Source organism: Entelurus aequoreus, linkage group LG02, assembly GCF_033978785.1.
Source record: "Entelurus aequoreus isolate RoL-2023_Sb linkage group LG02, RoL_Eaeq_v1.1, whole genome shotgun sequence".
Lineage (NCBI taxonomy): Eukaryota > Metazoa > Chordata > Actinopteri > Syngnathiformes > Syngnathidae > Entelurus > Entelurus aequoreus.
In genome coordinates, this window is record NC_084732.1 from 91,113,027 (window position 1) to 91,131,886 (window position 18,860).

General features: G+C 37.8%; 1 protein-coding gene across 1 annotated transcript; it reads right to left on the minus strand.

Moving 5' to 3' along the window:
- Window positions 1-8,526: 8,526 nt before the first annotated feature.
- grpr (gastrin-releasing peptide receptor) lies at window positions 8,527-18,802 on the minus strand. Its single transcript, XM_062036815.1, has 4 exons — window positions 18,462-18,802; window positions 12,575-12,926; window positions 10,466-10,579; window positions 8,527-8,799 (listed from the first exon to the last, which is right to left on the minus strand). The coding sequence occupies exons 1-4, from the start codon at window positions 18,800-18,802 to the stop codon at window positions 8,527-8,529; spliced, it is 1,080 nt and encodes a 359-aa protein (XP_061892799.1).
- Between the last annotated feature and the right edge of the window lie 58 nt (window positions 18,803-18,860).

Sequence of the window (18,860 nt, forward strand, 5' to 3'; positions counted from 1 at the left end):
TCACCCATAGAATGCAATATATATATATATATATATATATATATATATATATATATATATATATATATATATATATATATATATATATACATATATATATGTATATTTATAACAAAGTGCAAAGCCATAGGCTCACACAATTTCAGTAAATCATTTAAATTTGGAACACAGCATCATCGTTTTCACAGCTTTTTGATTGTAAGAGGTAGAGAGTGTTTTAACATTCTAATTCTACTTATGTATGTGTTGGCTCTGTCACGCCCCTACAAAAACCTTCCCCCCCCCCGCCCATTTACTTCCGTGGTCATGTTTCCTCTTGCGTCATTGACAGCGATCGATAGCACTTCGGCTTTGACTGGCCGTCGCTGGAAGGATACTTCGTCTTTGACAGCTGCTGGAATCTGAAGAAATCGATTATAGTTTTTTTTTTGTACAGGCGCGAAACAGGACAGTCGCGTGCCGCTTAAGGACCCCCGGCAACTTTGTGATTTTATTGGACGCAGCCCCGGAAGTAAATGGGGGGAAGAAATTTGGCGTGACAGCTCCATAGACATGTTATAAGTAGAGGCAGCATTGGCTGCTGTGACGCGAGAAATTGGGCCGCCATCTTGAAGTGGTGATGAGGAGCCGGCGAGCAGCCTAAACTGACAGTTGACTGACATCACACGGACAGAGATAAGACCTTCTGGAGGAAAGTTCTGGGGTCAGATGGAACAAAAATGGAGCTGTTTGGCCACAATACCCAGCAATTTGTTTGGAGGAGAAAATGACCCGGGAACACCAAGCCTACCGTCAAGCATGGTGGTGGTAGTATTATGCTCTGGGCCTGTTTTGCTGCCAATGGAACTGCTGCTTTAAATGGGACAATGAAAAAGGAGGATTAACTCCAAATTGTTCAGGACAAGCTAAAATCATCAGCCCGGAGGTTGGGTCTTGTTGGGTGTTCCAACAGGACAATGACCCCCAAACACACCTCAAAAGTGGTAAAGGAATGGCTAAATCAGGCTAGAATGAAGGTTTTAGAATGGCCTTCCCAAAGTTGTGTGGACAATGCTGAAGAAACAAGTCCATGTCACATTTAGCTGAACTGCAGCAATTTAGTGGTCAAGTGGTCAAGCAGAAGCTTGTGGATGGCTACCAAAAGCGCCTTATTGCAGGTCAACTTGCCAAGTAAGCAAATATTAACATTGCTGTATGTATACTTTTCACCCTCACATTTTCAGTAGAGCCATAATAAATTCATAAAAGAAGCAAACTTCATGAATTTTTTTAGCGAGCAACAAGTATGTGCTCCAATCACTACATCACAACAACAAGTATGTGCTCCAATCACTACATCACAACAACAACAAGTATGTGCTCCAATCACTACATCACAACAACAACAAGTATGTGCTCCAATCACTACATCACAACAAGTATGTGCTCCAATCACTACATCACAACAACAAGTATGTGCTCCAATCACTACATCACAACAACAACAAGTATGTGCTCCAATCACTACATCACAACAACAACAAGTATGTGCTCCAATCACTACATCACAACAACAACAAGTATGTGCTCCAATCACTACATCACAACAACAACAAGTATGTGCTTTAATCACTACATCACAACAAGTATGTGCTCCAATCACTACATCACAACAACAACAAGTATGTGCTCCAATCACTACATCACAACAACAACAAGTATGTGCTCCAATCACTACATCACAACAACAAGTATGTGCTCCAATCACTACATCACAACAACAACAAGTATGTGCTCCAATCACTACATCACAACAACAAGTATGTGCTCCAATCACTACATCACAACAAGTATGTGCTCCAATCACTACATCACAACAACAACAAGTATGTGCTCCAATCACTACATCACAACAACAAGTATGTGCTCCAATCACTACATCACAACAACAACAAGTATGTGCTCCAATCACTACATCACAACAACAACAAGTATGTGCTCCAATCACTACATCACAACAAAATAAGAAATGATTGTAAAGTCCAGACAGCCATGACATCATGTTCTTTACACGTGTACGTACACTTTTGACCACCACTGTATGTTGTTAGTGACGTCATTTCCGGTTGGAGACTAAACACCGCCTCAAACACTGGGCATGGAAACAATCACTCAAGCAGCACTGAGGGATGACTCAGCCAAACTGCCTTTAGTTGCCATGGCGACAGAAGTAAATCACAACTTATTGCCACTTTCTCTTAACAAACATCTTAAGAAAACACACTTTTTCAGTGCAATTTTTGGGCAGGACTTGGTAAGAACAAATAAAAGAAGGGTGTTTAAACTCTTTCCACTGAGGGGCCCCACACTGACAAATGAAAGCATGCAGGGGCCATTTTTTATTTTTTTATATAAAAAAAAAAAAACCACTCCACTCAATTTTGGGGAACGTTAAAGGACCCAAAAAGGTCTCAGTCATTAAGTTGGATATTCATTATTAACACTTAAATATCTAATAGTAAAGTTTGTGTTCATTTATTTTAATGTTTTATGTCCCTTTTTTGTCAAAAACACCCCAACAACTTAGTTTTTGATGTCAGGAACTCCAAATATGCTAAATTTCCCCCAACATGTTGCCAGTGAAATATTTGATGTGAAGTCATCGGAGCCTTAATTAGGTCAATAATTCATAGCAACAATTATTAATGATTGTTTTTCAAAATGTATCCACTGATAAAAGTGATCAAAATAAGTCATATATCAAGATGTATTATTTTTACTTCCAACGCTTGAATTTACAGACAAACTTCAGATCTTTCCGTCAATTACAAGTTTGTATTATCTTTAAATGTGTTTAAAAGTTAGTTTTTTATATGGCAAACATAGAAAATATGCAATATTTTCCCCATGAAATCATTTAAAGTGTAATATTTGATGTGAAGTCATTGAAGCCTTAAATATGTCAATAATTCATAACAACATTGATTTAAGCTCAGTGTTATTTTTTTTATAAATGACAGTTTTAAAGAAAAAAAAGAGCTTGTGTGGCAGTTTTGTGTTATTAAAGTGAAAATTGCTACTTTTTTTTTTTTTACATTTCACCTGTTTGCTTTTTTATTCCACTTTCATTTTATTTTTTTATAATAGTATTTTTAGAATGTGCCGCGGGCCTGAAAAAAAGAGCTGCGGGCCACAAAAGGCCCCCAGGCCGTACATTGGACAGAAATCATATTTTGTTAGATTTCTTGCTTTGCTTTTATGAGGTCATTTTACAATCTCAAAGGTCGTCATTTTAGTTACAAACTTTGTGAAAATGCTGCAGTGAAGTCAGCTTTTAAAGCCACAAACAAGTCTGCAACATCCTGGAGGGACTGAAAGGTCAACTCCGTTTTATTGTTTGCTTCTATTAACAAGTGAGACACGAGGACATAATGTGGTCTCTTAATAACAAATACACTCTACTTTTATTTGTGTACATCCAGCATAATATTACCTCTCAGTGGAATGTTTTCTTACAATTCTAGATAGCCTTTCAGACATGTAGAAATACTATCATGCAGAGTCATAACCATAACTTAACCATAACTCAACCATAACTCAACCATACCTTGTGTGTTTTGTCAGCCTTGTGTCCTCTCCTGAAAAGTTGTAGTGTGTGAGACTGAAAGTTTGCAACATGTGTTCTTCTGTAACTTAATCTACTTAGTCTGGACAGCCACTGGAAATAGATTCACTTCTTTATGTGTGTGTGTGGAGGACATCATGTGTTCATGTGTGTGTGGAGGACATCATGTGTTCATGTGTGTGTGGAGGACATCATGTGTTCATGTGTGTGTGGAGGACATCATGTGTTCATGTGTGTGTGGAGGACATCATGTGTTCATGTGTGTGTGGAGGACATCATGTGTTCATGTGTGTGTGGAGGACATCATGTGTTCATGTGTGTGTGGAGGACATCATGTGTTCATGTGTGTGTGGAGGACATCATGTGTTCATGTGTGTGTGGAGGACGTCATGTGTTCATGTGTGTGCATTTAGAACGTATAGTGTTTATGTGTAAATATGTAGAACATAATGTGTTCATGTGTGTGTGTATTTAGAACATAATGTGTTCATGTGTGTGTGTATTTAGAACATAATGTGTTCATGTCTGTGTGTATTTAGAACATCATGTGTTCATGTGTGTGTGTATTTAGAACATCATGTGTTCATGTGTGTGTGTATTTAGAACATAATGTGTTCATGTGTGTGTGTATTTAGAACATAATGTGTTCATGTGTGTGTGTGTGTGTGTGTGTGTGTGTGTATTTAGAACGTATAGTATTTATGTGTAAATATTTAGAACATAATGTGTTCATTTGTGTGTATTTACAATATAATGTGTTCATGTGAACATTTAGAACATAATGTGTTCATGTGTGTGTGGAGGACTTCATGTGTTCATGTGTGTGTGTATTTAGAATGTATAGTGTTTATGTGTAAATATTTAGAATATAATGTGTTCATTTGTGTGTATTTACAACATAATGTGTTTATGTGTAAATATTTAGAACATAATGTGTTCATTTGTGTGTATTTAGAATATAATGTGTTCATTTGTGTGTATTTAGAATATAATGTGTTCATTTGTGTGTATTTAGAATATAATGTGTTCATGTGAACATTTAGAACATAATGTGTTTATGTGTGTGTGGAGGACATCATGTGTTCATGTGTGTGTAATTAGAATGTATAGTGTTTATGTGTAAATATTTAGAACATAATGTGTTAATTTGTGTGTATTTAGAACATAATGTGTTCATGTGTAAATATTTACAATGTATAGTGTTTATGTGTAAATATTTAGAACATCATGTGTTCATGTGTGTGTGTATTTAGAACATAATGTGTTCATGTGTGTGTGTATTTAGAACGTATAGTATTTATGTGTAAATATTTAGAACATAATGTGTTCATTTGTGTGTATTTAGAATATAATGTGTTCATGTGAACATTCAGAACATAATGTGTTCATGTGTGTGTGGAGGACATCATGTGTTCATGTGTGTGTGTATTTAGAATGTATAGTGTTTATGTGTAAATATTTAGAACATAATGTGTTCATTTGTGTTTATTTAGAACCTAATGTGTTCATGTGTAAATATTTAGAACATAATGTGTTCATTTGTGTGTATTTAGAACATAATGTGTTTATGTGTAAATATTTAGAACATAATGTGTTCGTGTGTGTGTGTATTTAGAACATAATGTGTTCATGTGTGTGCATTTAGAACATAATGTGTTTATGTGTAAATATTTAGAACATAATGTGTTCATGTGTGTGTGGAGGACATCATGTGTTCACGTGTTCATGTGTGTGTGTATTTAGAACATAATGTGTTTATGTGTAACTATTTAGAACATAATGTGTTCATTTGTGTGTATTTAGAACTTAAAGTGTTCATGTGTACATTTAGAACATAATGTGTTCATGTGTATATTTAGAACATAATGTGTTCATGTCTAAATATTTAGAACATAATATGTTCTTTTGTGTGTATTTAGAACCTAATGTGTTCATGTGTAAATATTTAGAACATAATGTGTTCATTTGTGTGTATTTAGAACCTAATGTGTTCATGTGTAAATATTTAGAACATAATGTGTTCATTTGTGTGTATTTAGAACCTAAAGTGTTCATGTGTAAATATTTACAACATAATGTGTTCATTTGTGTGTATTTAGAACCTAAAGTGTTCATGTGTAAATATTTAGAACATAATGTGTTCATGTGTATATTTAGAACATAATGTGTTCATGTGTGTGCATTTAGAACATAATGTGTTTATGTGTAACTATTTAGAACATAATGTGTTCATTTGTGTGTATTTAGAACCTAAAGTGTTCATGTGTAAATATTTAGAACATAATGTGTTCATGTGTAAATATTTAGAACATAATGTGTTCATGTGTACATTAAGAACATAATGTGTTCATGTGTACATTTACAACATAATGTGTTCATGTGTAAATATTTAGAACATAATGTGTTCATGTGTAAATATTTAGAACATAATGTGTTCATGTGTACATTTAGAACATAATGTGTTCATGTCTAAATATTTAGAACATAATGTGTTCTTTTGTGTGTATTTAGAACCTAATGTGTTCATGTGTAAATATTTAGAACATAATGTGTTCATTTGTGTGTATTTAGAACCTAATGTGTTCATGTGTAAATATTTAGAACATAATGTGTTCATTTGTGTGTATTTAGAACCTAATGTGTTCATGTGTAAATATTTAGAACATAATGTGTTCATTTGTGTGTATTTAGAACCTAAAGTGTTCATGTGTAAATATTTACAACATAATGTGTTCATTTGTGTGTATTTAGAACCTAATGTGTTCATGTGTAAATATTTAGAACATAATGTGTTCATGTGTATATTTAGAACATAATGTGTTCATGTGTGTGCATTTAGAACATAATGTGTTTATGTGTAACTATTTAGAACATAATGTGTTCATTTGTGTGTATTTAGAACCTAAAGTGTTCATGTGTACATTTAGAACATAATGTGTTCATGTGTATATTTAGAACATAATGTGTTCATGGGAACATTTAGAACATAATGTGTTCATGTGTACATTTAGAACACAATGTGTTCATGTCTAAATATTTAGAACATAATGTGTTCATGTGTACATTTAGAACATAATGTGTTCATGTGTAAATATTTCGAACATAATGTGTTCATGTGTAAATATTTAGAACATAATGTGTTCATGTGTAAATATTTAGAACATAATGTGTTCATGTGTAAATATTTAGAACATAATGTGTTCATGTGTAAATATTTACAACATAATGTGTTCATGTGTAAATATTTAGAACATAATGTGTTCATGTGTAAATATTTAGAACATAATGTGTTCATGGGAATATTTAGAACATAATGTGTTCATGTGTAAATATTTAGAACATAATATGTTCATGTGTAAATATTTACAACATAATGTGTTCATGTGTAAATATTTCGAACATAATGTGTTCATGTGTAAATATTTAGAACATAATGTGTTCATGTGTAAATATTTAGAACATAATGTGTTCATGTGTAAATATTTAGAACATAATGTGTTCATGTGTAAATATTTACAACATAATGTGTTCATGTGTAAATATTTAGAACATAATGTGTTCATGTGTAAATATTTAGAACATAATGTGTTCATGGGAATATTTAGAACATAATGTGTTCATGTGTAAATATTTAGAACATAATATGTTCATGTGTAAATATTTACAACATAATGTGTTCATGTGTAAATATTTACAACATAATGTGTTCATGTGTAAATATTTAGAACATAATGTGTTCATGTGTAAATATTTAGAACATAATATGTTCACGTGTAAATATTTACAACATAATGTGTTCACGTGTAAATATTTAGAACATAATGTGTTCACGTGTAAATATTTAGAACATAAAGTGTTGTGACCACTAAGTTGCTGCTGAAACATGAGTTATTTACAGCAAGTGATGAAAAGTTCTTCGTTCTTGGCTTCAACGGCAACACGAGGGAGTGGCTGCAAGGCGCCGACTAGTGGTGAGTCAAGGGTAAGGTAAGCGGGAGCTACAGACGAAGATGACGGCACCGTGGGACGGCCCACCGGAGACAAAGATGACGGCGGCATGGGACGGCCCGCCGGAGATGAAGATTGTGGCGCCGTGGGACGGCTCGCCGGAGACAAAGATGGCGTGTCCAGAGCTGGAGCAGCAGGCAGCTGGGCTGTCGGCGTCTGAGGTGGCCTCACTGGGAGAAGTGAGAGCTGTCGCACAGGTGACCTTAGCCCCCACCCTCAAGGGACGGATCCCAGGCGTCCCCAAAGAGGCCAACAGACGACAGGGATGGGTGGGAGGGAGCTTGAAAAGATGTGGCCATCAGTGCTAAAATCTTGTCAAGCCTCTCGGCCATTGAGATCTCCACGGGGTCCGTATTTGGCTGGATGATTCTGTCAGGTACTGCTGGTCTTGAACCCCAAGATGCAGACATGGCAGGCGTAGCGCTGGGAAACTTGACTTTAATGTCAAAAAGGAAATAGTGCAACTGGTACATGCACGGAAAACAGGCACATGCACGGAAAACAGAAAACAGGCAACAGGAAACAATCATGGAGCCCTGACTTGAGGGTGAGGTAGGCATAAATAGTAGCCTGATTGGCAACTGCAACCAGGTGTGCCAGGCGGCCAATCAGGGACAGATGAGGGAGACAGGCAGGAAGTGGAACTAAAATAAGAACGCTGACAGGAAATAAACACAAACTAAAGAACAGACGTGAGACAGATTGTCAGAAAGATCCTCCGACTTTTAATCCTCTGGTAGATGAATATACGTATAAACATGGAGTGAAGTACACCTTTCCAACGTTGTTTGTGGTTAAGACAAAACAAATCACACCAGCTTCGTTGGTGTGACAAGGCGTGTTTTCTACGTGCAGTCGTGTATTGTAGGGGATTCATGTGGACTTACACCTACAATTTCCTGGGACTTTACTGTTCACACGTAGTCCTGCCGAGGGTCCTGTTTGGTCGGGTCCACGGCGCTCGCGCTCGCCATGGAGTGGCGTGTGCTGCGCACAGAAGTCATACGAATGTTGTGGGCGGGGCTCTGTTTGGCGAGCGCACGGCAGCAGCAACACAGGTGGTGCCGGAACCGCTTCCGGAAGGTCTTGCTGAGCAGGTAGAGAGCAAACGGGTTGAAGCAGGAGTTGCTGAAGGCCAGGAGCCGAGCGAGCACGCTGCACAGGAAGTGAGCCGGGGACGTGTCCACCTGGGAGATGCACAAATGTTACATCATCAAGGTGCATCTTGTTGCAGTACATGATCTTGTCCTCCTGGTGTCGCTGTTGTCTTCCCAGTGCAAACTTATTTAGATGCTCTACTAGGAACCTTTCTTCAATAACAGTTGTTTCTAGACTAGGAACCTTTCTTCAATAACAGTTGTTTCTAAACTAGGAACCTTTCTTTAATAACAGTTGTTTCTAGACTAGGAACATTTCTTTAATAACAGTTGTTTCTAGACTAGGAACCTTTCTTCAATAACAGTTGTTTCTAGACTAGGAACCTTTCTTCAATAACAGTTGTTTCTAAACTAGGAACCTTTCTTTATTAACAGTTGTTTCTAGACTAGGAACATTTCTTTAATAACAGTTGTTTCTAGACTAGGAACCTTTCTTCAATAACAGTTGTTTCTAGACTAGGAACCTTTCTTCAATAACAGTTGTTTCTAAACTAGGAACCTTTCTTTAATAACAGTTGTTTCTAGACTAGGAACATTTCTTTAATAGCAGTTGTTTCTAGACTAGGAAGCTTCCTTCAATAACTGTTGTTTCTAGACTAGGAACCTTTCTTCAATAACAGTTGTTTCTAGACTAGGAACCTTTCTTCAATAACAGTTGTTTCTAGACTAGGAACCTTTCTTCAATAACAGTTGTTTCTAGACTAGGAACCTTTCTTCAATAACAGTTGTTTCTAGACTAGGAACCTTTCTTCAATAACAGTTGTTTCTAGACTAGGAACCTTTCTTCAATAACAGTTGTTTCTAGACTAGGAACTTTTCTTCAACAACTGTTGTTTCTAGACTAGGAATCCTTCTTTATTAACAGTTGTTTCTAGACTAGGAACCTTTCTTCAATAACAGTTGTTTCTAGACTAGGAATCCTTCTTTATTAACAGTTGTTTCTAGACTAGGAACCTTTCTTCAATAACAGTTGTTTCTAGACTAGGAATCCTTCTTTATAAACAGTTGTTTCTAGACTAGGAACTTTTCTTCAACAACTGTTGTTTCTAGACTAGGAATCCTTCTTTATTAACAGTTGTTTCTAGACTAGGAACCTTTCTTCAATAACAGTTGTTTCTAGACTAGGAACCTTTCTTCAATAACAGTTGTTTCTAGACTAGGAACCTTTCTTCAATAACAGTTGTTTCTAGACTAGGAACCCTTCTTTATTAACAGTTGTTTCTAGACTAGGAACTTTTCTTCAATAACAGTTGTTTCTAGACTAGGAACTTTTCTTCAATAACAGGTGTTTCTAGACTAGGAACTTTTCTTCAATAACGGGTGTTTCTAGACTAGGAACCTTTCTTCAATAACAGTTGTTTCTAGACTAGGAACTTTTCTTCAACAACTGTTGTTTCTAGACTAGGAATCCTTCTTTATTAACAGTTGTTTCTAGACTAGGAACCTTTCTTCAATAACAGTTGTTTCTAGACTAGGAATCCTTCTTTATTCTAGACTAGGAACCTTTCTTCAATAACAGTTGTTTTTAGACTAGGAATCCTTCTTTATTAACAGTTGTTTCTAGACTAGGAACTATTCTTCAATAAAAGTTGTTTCTAGACTAGGAACCTTTCTTCAATAACAGTTGTTTCTAGACTAGGAACTTTTCTTCAGTAAGAGAGTAGTGATGATAGCGATACAGGAAGAGGACACCTACCTGTGGGTAGGTATGAGAGCGATACAGGAAGATGATGTGAGTGGGCAGCCAGCAGAGAGCAAAAAGGACAACAAACACTAAAAGAGTTTTGGCCAAACGCTTTCTTGACTCAATCTGTTGGTGTTGAAAGAGAAAAAGGGAAAATCAGCAATAAAACACAAAAGGTTGAAATGAATAAAAACTACGTGAAGCAATTCCTGAAGGAAAGTGTGTGTGAATGTTCCACTGCTGACAGAATGTAGTATGAATGTAAGAATAGTTTCAATGTTGAAGAGTTTGAATTTCCAGGAAAACCGGAATTTGGTTTGGATGAGTGGATTGTGTTGATGTTGGAATGGTTTGAATACGTTGGAAAATGTGGGAATTGTGCAGCTTGAAAAAATGTCCCAATCGTTTCAATGGAAATTTCCTGGAATTTTGGTAAAAGTGGTATTTTATTGAAAATGATTAGGAGCATGAATGTCCTGAATGAGATGAATTGGTTGGTGTTGGAATTGTTGAAATCGGTCAAGAAATGTAAAAGTAGTAACAGTTTTTGAATGGTATTACAGAATGTCGGGAAAACCGGGAATTTTTCAAGTTCTTAAACCAACTTGTTTTTTAGTCCTGACTAAGAGGAATGTTTGGACAGCTTGAAATGGGTTGAAACATGTGAAAGGAGTCATCACACTAACAAAAGGTTGGAAATAGTGTTGGGGAAAAAAGCAGGAATTCCTGGAAATGTGTTGAACGTGGAAAAATGGTTGTTTGAATTTCCAGGATGAGTTGAATGTGTTGAAGGTGGAAAGGTTTGAATCGGTTGAAAAATGTGGGAATTGTGGAAGTTTTAATAATTTATCATTCATTTTGGATGGAGAAAATGTCCCTAAAAAGTAAAAATTCTAGGAAATCCGGGATTTGTTTATGTAATTGTTGACAGGCAGCATTTGTTTATGTAATTGTTGACAGGCAGCATTTGTTTATGTAATTGTTGACAGGCAGCATTTGTTTATGTAATTGTTGACAGGCAGCATTTGTTTATGTAATTGTTGACAGGCAGCATTTGTTTATCTAATTGTTGACAGGCAGCATTTAATTCCTGAACAGGCTGAATAGTTTGAAGTTGGAACACTTTCAATCGGATAAAAAATGTTTTTGAATGTTTAATGTGTATTAGAGTGTATTAATGTGTATTAGTGTGTATTATTCATGTATATTAATGTGTCTTATTCATGTGTATTATTCATGTCTATTAATGTGTATTAGTGTGTATTATTCATGTATATTAATGTGTCTTATTCATGTGTATTATTGTGTATTATTCATGTGTATTATTCATGTATATTAATGTGTATTAGTCATGTGTATTAATGTGTATTATTCATGTATATTAATGTGTCTTATTCATGTGTATTAATGTGTATTATTCATGTGTATTAGTGTGTATTAGTCATGTGTATTAATGTGTATTATTCATGTATATTAATGTGTCTTATTCATGTGTATTAATGTGTATTATTCATGTGTATTAGTGTGTATTATTCATGTATATTAATGTAGATTAGTGTGTATTATTCATGTATATTAATGTGTCTTATTCATGTGTATTATTCATGTATATTAATGTGTATTATTCATGTGTATTAATGTGTATTATTCATGTGTATTAATGTGTATTATTCATGTGTATTAATGTGTATTATTCATGTATATTAATGTGTCTTATTCATGTGTATTAGTGTGTATTATTCATGTATATTAATGTGTCTTATTCATGTCTATTAATGTGTATTAGTGTGTATTATTCATGTCTATTAATGTGTATTATTCATGTATATTAATGTGTCTTATTCATGTGTATTATTGTGTATTATTCATGTGTATTAATGTGTATTATTCATGTGTATTAATGTGTATTATTCATGTGTATTAATGTGTATTATTCATGTGTATTAATGTGTATTATTCATGTGTATTATTCATGTGTATTAATGCTGTGTCATGGTAAATGAGCCTAGACTCCTAAAAGAAGTAAATATATTCACCTATTTATTAAAACCTCGATTATTATTAATAATGAGGAAATAATCGAATGTTTGTTTGATGTTGCAGAGGTGCATGACGTCACACCTGCTGTCTCCCACGCGTGTTTCCCTCCACCGGCAGATTGCGCGCGCTGCTCATCAGGCTGCGGGCGATCAGGGTGTAGTACACAGAGATGACCAGCAGGGGGAGCAGGTAGAAGACGAGGAAGGAGGCGCAGGAGTAGATTCTGGGATGGAGGTCGGCTGCGTGGGGGAAGGGAGCACAGGTGAGGAGGCTCTGATTGGCGGAGGGCAGGTGGAAGGTGTGCAGGTCGGAGAAGATGGCCTCAGGGACGGCCAGGAGCAGGGACAAGAGCCAGATGAGCGCCGCCCGCAGGACGATGCTGGTAGTGGAGCTTCTTGCTGGGATGTCCAATGGCCTCACGATCACCTTGTACCTGATTGGTGCAGACATTGTTGTGACGTCATCACCACCACTAGAGGGCGTACTTGCACATGTCCTGTCCTAAAGGAGAGGTGTCCACAGTGCTATTGTTCTAATAATGATCCACCACTAGAGGGCATACTTGCACATGTTCTAAAGGAGAGGTGTCCACAGTGCTATTGTTCTAATAATGATCCACCACTAGAGGGCGTACTTGCACATGTTCTAAAGGAGAGGTGTCCACAGTGCTATTGTTCTAATAATGATCCACCACTAGAGGGCGTACTTGCACATGTTCTGTCCTAAAGGAGAGTGCTATTGTTCTAATAATGGTCCACCACTAGAGGGCGTACTTGCACATGTCCTAAAGGAGAGGTGTCCACAGTGCTATTGTTCTAATAATGATCCACCAATAGAGGGCGTACTTGCACATGTTCTGTCCTAAAGGAGAGTGCTATTGTTCTAATAATGGTCCACCACTAGGGGGCGTACTTGCACATGTTCTGTCCTAAAGGAGAGTGCTATTGTTCTAATAATGGTCCACCACTAGAGGGCGTACTTGCACATGTCCTAAAGGAGAGGTGTCCACAGTGCTATTGTTCTAATAATGGTCCACCACTAGAGGGCGTACTTGCACATGTCCTAAAGGAGAGGTGTCCACAGTGCTATTGTTCTAATAATGGTCCACCACTAGAGGGCGTACTTGCACATGTTCTAAAGGAGAGGTCCACAGTGCTATTGTTCTAATAATGGTCCACCACTAGAGGGCGTACTTGCACATGTTCTAAAGGAGAGGTCCACAGTGCTATTGTTCTAATAATGGTCCACCACTAGAGGGCGTACTTGCACATGTTCTAAAGGAGAGGTGTCCACAGTGCTATTGTTCTAATAATGGTCCACCACTAGAGGGCGTACTTGCACATGTTCTAAAGGAGAGGTCCACAGTGCTATTGTTCTAATAATGGTCCACCACTAGAGGGCGTACTTGCACATGTTCTAAAGGAGAGGTCCACAGTGCTATTGTTCTAATAATGGTCCACCACTAGAGGGCGTACTTGCACATGTTCTAAAGGAGAGGTGTCCACAGTGCTATTGTTCTAATAATGGTCCACCACTAGAGGGCGTACTTGCACATGTTCTAAAGGAGAGGTCCACAGTGCTATTGTTCTAATAATGATCCACCACTAGAGGGCGTACTTGCACATGTTCTAAAGGAGAGGTGTCCACAGTGCTATTGTTCTAATAATGGTCCACCACTAGAGGGCGTACTTGCACATATCCTAAAGGAGAGGTGTCCACAGTGCTATTGTTCTAATAATGGTCCACCACTAGAGGGCGTACTTGCACATGTTCTAAAGGAGAGGTGTCCACAGTGCTATTGTTCTAATAATGGTCCACCACTAGAGGGCGTACTTGCACATGTTCTAAAGGAGAGGTCCACAGTGCTATTGTTCTAATAATGGTCCACCACTAGAGGGCGTACTTGCACATGTCCTAAAGGAGAGGTGTCCACAGTGCTATTGTTCTAATAATGGTCCACCACTAGAGGGCGTACTTGCACATGTTCTAAAGGAGAGGTCCACAGTGCTATTGTTCTAATAATGGTCCACCACTAGAGGGCGTACTTGCACATGTTCCCACTCCCTGGGAAACTTATCAAGGAACTGTTTGTATTATTAGGTCCATCAGTGTTAAATATTATAAACTTATCACTTTCCTCCGGCACTGTTCCCCTAGCATTCAAAAAAGCGGTTATTCATCCTCTGCTCAAAAGACCTAACCTCGATCCTGACCTCATGGTAAACTACCGACCGGTCTCCCACCTTCCGTTTATTTCCAAAATTCTCGAAAAAACTGTTGCACAGCAGCTAAATGAACACTTAGTGACTAACAATCTCTGTGAACCTTTTCAATCCGGTTTCAGGGCAAATCACTCTACGGAGACAGCCCTCGCAAAAATGACTAATGATCTATTGCTAACGATGGATTCTGATGCGTCATCTATGTTGCTGCTTCTTGATCTTAGCGCCGCTTTCGATACCGTCGATCATAATATTTTATTAGAGCGTATCAAAACACGTATTGGTATGTCAGACTTAGCCTTGTCTTGGTTTAACTCTTATCTTACTGACAGGATGCAGTGCGTCTCCCATAACAATGTGACCTCGGACTATGTCAAGGTAACGTGCGGAGTTCCCCAGGGTTCGGTTCTTGGCCCTGCACTCTTTAGTATTTACATGCTGCCGCTGGGTGACATCATACGCAAGTACGGTGTTAGCTTTCACTGTTATGCTGATGACACTCAACTCTACATGCCCCTAAAGCTGACCAACACGCCGGACTGTAGTCAGCTGGAGGCGTGTCTTAATGAAATTAAACAATGGATGTCCGCTAACTTTTTGCAACTCAACGCTAAGAAAACGGAAATGCTGATTATCGGTCCTGCTAGACACCAACATCTATTTAATAATACCACCTTAACATTTGACAACCAAACAATTAAACAAGGAGACTCGGTAAAGAATCTGGGTATTATCTTCGACCCAACTCTCTCGTTTGAGTCACACATTAAGAGTGTTACTAAAACGGCCTTCTTTCATCTCCGTAATATCGCTAAAATTCGTTCCATCTTGTCCACTAGCGACGCTGAGATCATTATCCATGCGTTCGTTACGTCTCGTCTCGATTACTGTAACGTATTATTTTCGGGCCTCCCTATGTCTAGCATTAAAAGATTACAGTTGGTACAAAATGCGGCTGCAAGGCTTTTGACAAAAACAAGAAAGTTTGATCATATTACGCCTATACTGGCTCACTTGCACTGGCTTCCTGTGCACTTAAGATGCGACTTTAAGGTTTTACTACTTACGTATAAAATATTACACGGTTTAGCTCCAGCCTATCTCGCCGATTGTATTGTACCATATGTCCCGACAAGAAATCTGCGTTCAAAGAACTCCGGCTTATTAGTGATTCCCAGAGCCAAAAAAAAGTCTGCGGGCTATAGAGCGTTTTCTATTCGGGCTCCAGTACTCTGGAATGCCCTCCCGGTAACAGTTAGAGATGCTACCTCAGTAGAAGCATTTAAGTCCCATCTTAAAACTCATTTGTATAATCTAGCCTTTAAATAGACCCCCCCTTTTTTAGACCAGTTGATCTGCCGTTTCTTTTCTTCTCTCCTCTTCTCCCCTGTCCCTTGCGAGGGGGAGTCGCATAGGTCCGGTGGCCATGGATGAAGTGCTGGCTGTCCAGAGCCGGGACCCCGGGTGGACCACTAGCCTGTGCATCGGTTGGGGACATCTCTGCGCTGCTGACCCGTCTCCGCTCGGGATGGTTTCCTGTTGGCCCCGCTGTGGACTGGACTCCCGCTGATGTGTTGGATCCACTGTGGACTGGACTTTCACAATGTTATGTCAGACCCACTCGACATCCGTTGCTTTCGGTCTCCCCTAGAGGGGGGGGGGGTTACCCACATATGCGGTCCTCTCCAAGGTTTCTCATAGTCATTCACCGACGTCCCACTGGGGTGAGTTTTTCCTTGCCCGTATGTGGGCTCTGTACCGAGGATGTCGTTGTGGCTTGTACAGCCCTTTGAGACACTTGTGATTTAGGGCTATATAAATAAACATTGATTGAATGATTGATTGATAAAGGAGAGGTCCACAGTGCTATTGTTCTAATAATGATCCACCACTAGAGGGCGTACTTGCACATGTTCTAAAGGAGAGGTGTCCACAGTGCTATTGTTCTAATAATGGTCCACCACTAGAGGGCGTACTTGCACATGTTCTAAAGGAGAGGTGTCCACAGTGCTATTGTTCTAATAATGGTCCACCACTAGAGGGCGTACTTGCACATGTTCTAAAGGAGAGGTGTCCACAGTGCTATTGTTCTAATAATGATCCACCACTAGAGGGCGTACTTGCACATGTTCTAAAGGAGAGGTGTCCACAGTGCTATTGTTCTAATAATGGTCCACCACTAGAGGGCGTACTTGCACATGTCCTAAAGGAGAGGTCCACAGTGCTATTGTTCTAATAAAGTACTGTTTCAAAAAAATCACAAAGTGGAATAAAAGGTGAAATATAATTTTTAAAACGTTGCAAGGTTGACTCTAGGCTGTTGTTGTTTTTTTCTTCAAAACAATAATTGCTCAAAAAATAATAATATAATGAATCAAAATCAATGTTGGTATGAATGATTGACGTATTCAAGGCTCCAAATACTTTACATCAAATATTCTACTTTAATATTTTTCATATATACCGGTAAACAAAGTATTCTTTCACAGAAATGGCATGAAACAAACGAAAAAAAACATTTAAATAAAAAAAATAAAAAAACGTCTAATCTGAAGTTGATCTAAACACTTCAAAAAGAATGTCTAATTTGAAACACTTTTATGCGTGGGGCCATTTTGTATTCCCAAATAATTCCGGTGGACTTTTTTTTTAATTGTTATTGATCTGAAAATAACAATGAGTTCTAATCAATGTTGTTGTGAATTATTGACCTATTTAAGGCTCCAATTAAGTCACATCAAATATTACATTTTGACATTTTTTGACAAAAACAACATAAAACAAACAAAATAAATCCAATAAAAAGAATAAAAATGTGTAATTGACAGCTAGATCTGGGGGTAATGTAGAGAGAAAAAAATTTGATAATGTATGAATTTTTTAACAGTTTCATGAGTGGGGCCCTTTTGGATCCGCAATATTTTAGTGGGATTTAAAAAATACTGTATTTGCTAAAATTATATATATATATGTATATATAAATATGTATATATATGTACATATACATATATATGTATATTTATATATATATATATATATATATATATATATATATATATATATATATATATATATATATATATATATATATATATATATATATATATATATATATATATAGAATAGAATAGAGTTTTATTGTCATTATTACAGTGAACAGGTTCAAAGAACAACGAAATGGGAGCAGATCCCCTAAGCTGCATACACAATAATTGAGTAGTATAAATAGTAAAAGAATATAAAAAAAGAAGATATGTATCTATATATATGTATATATCCATACATATGCATATATATACACATAACATTACTGCACATTATAGTCCAGAAAAAAAAAAGACATGACACATGAGGACATGACGGACACATTGTGCTCACTCACACTAATATATATATATATATATATATATATATATATATATATATATATATATATATATATATATATATATATATATATACACACTATAGGGAAGGGTGTTTGCCTTGGGTCATATGAGGAAATGCTGCGCATACACTCTTGAGCATAATTAAAGGTCATTGACCTGAATTACTCACATTGTCCACTAGATGGCGACATAGTATCTTTAAAATGACCAGACTATTAAAATGAATGCAATCTCCCAGTAGATATGATTCCTTATGAAAGTCATGATGCCAAATTGAAGACGGCGGCGGGCCACACTTGGTCTGCAGGCCGCAGTGTGGCCACTCCTGTACAAGATCTGGATGTAAGCCGCACGTACCTGTCAGCAGAGAGCGCCGTGAGCGTGAACACGGACACTCCCACCGAGGTCAGCTGAACGAAGGCGATGGCTTTGCAGCCCGCCCTCCCAAACATCCACTCCTCCGCCAGGTAGCGGCTGGCGTCCACCGGGGCGCAGGTCAGCAGCAGCAAGACGTCCCCGAGGGCCAGACTGGACATGAAGACGTTGGGCACGTTGCGAGCGGACTTGGCGGAGCACAGCGTCCTGATGAGGGTGGTGTTGCCCACCACGCCCAGCACGCTGATGACGGCGTAGACCGAGGCCACCACCACGCCGGGCAAAGTCATGGTCTCTGCGAGGCTGTGGAACCAAGACAGCATCCGTCTGAATACAACCTAGACTCAATGATGGTGTGTGACCGAGCACAAAGGGGCGGGT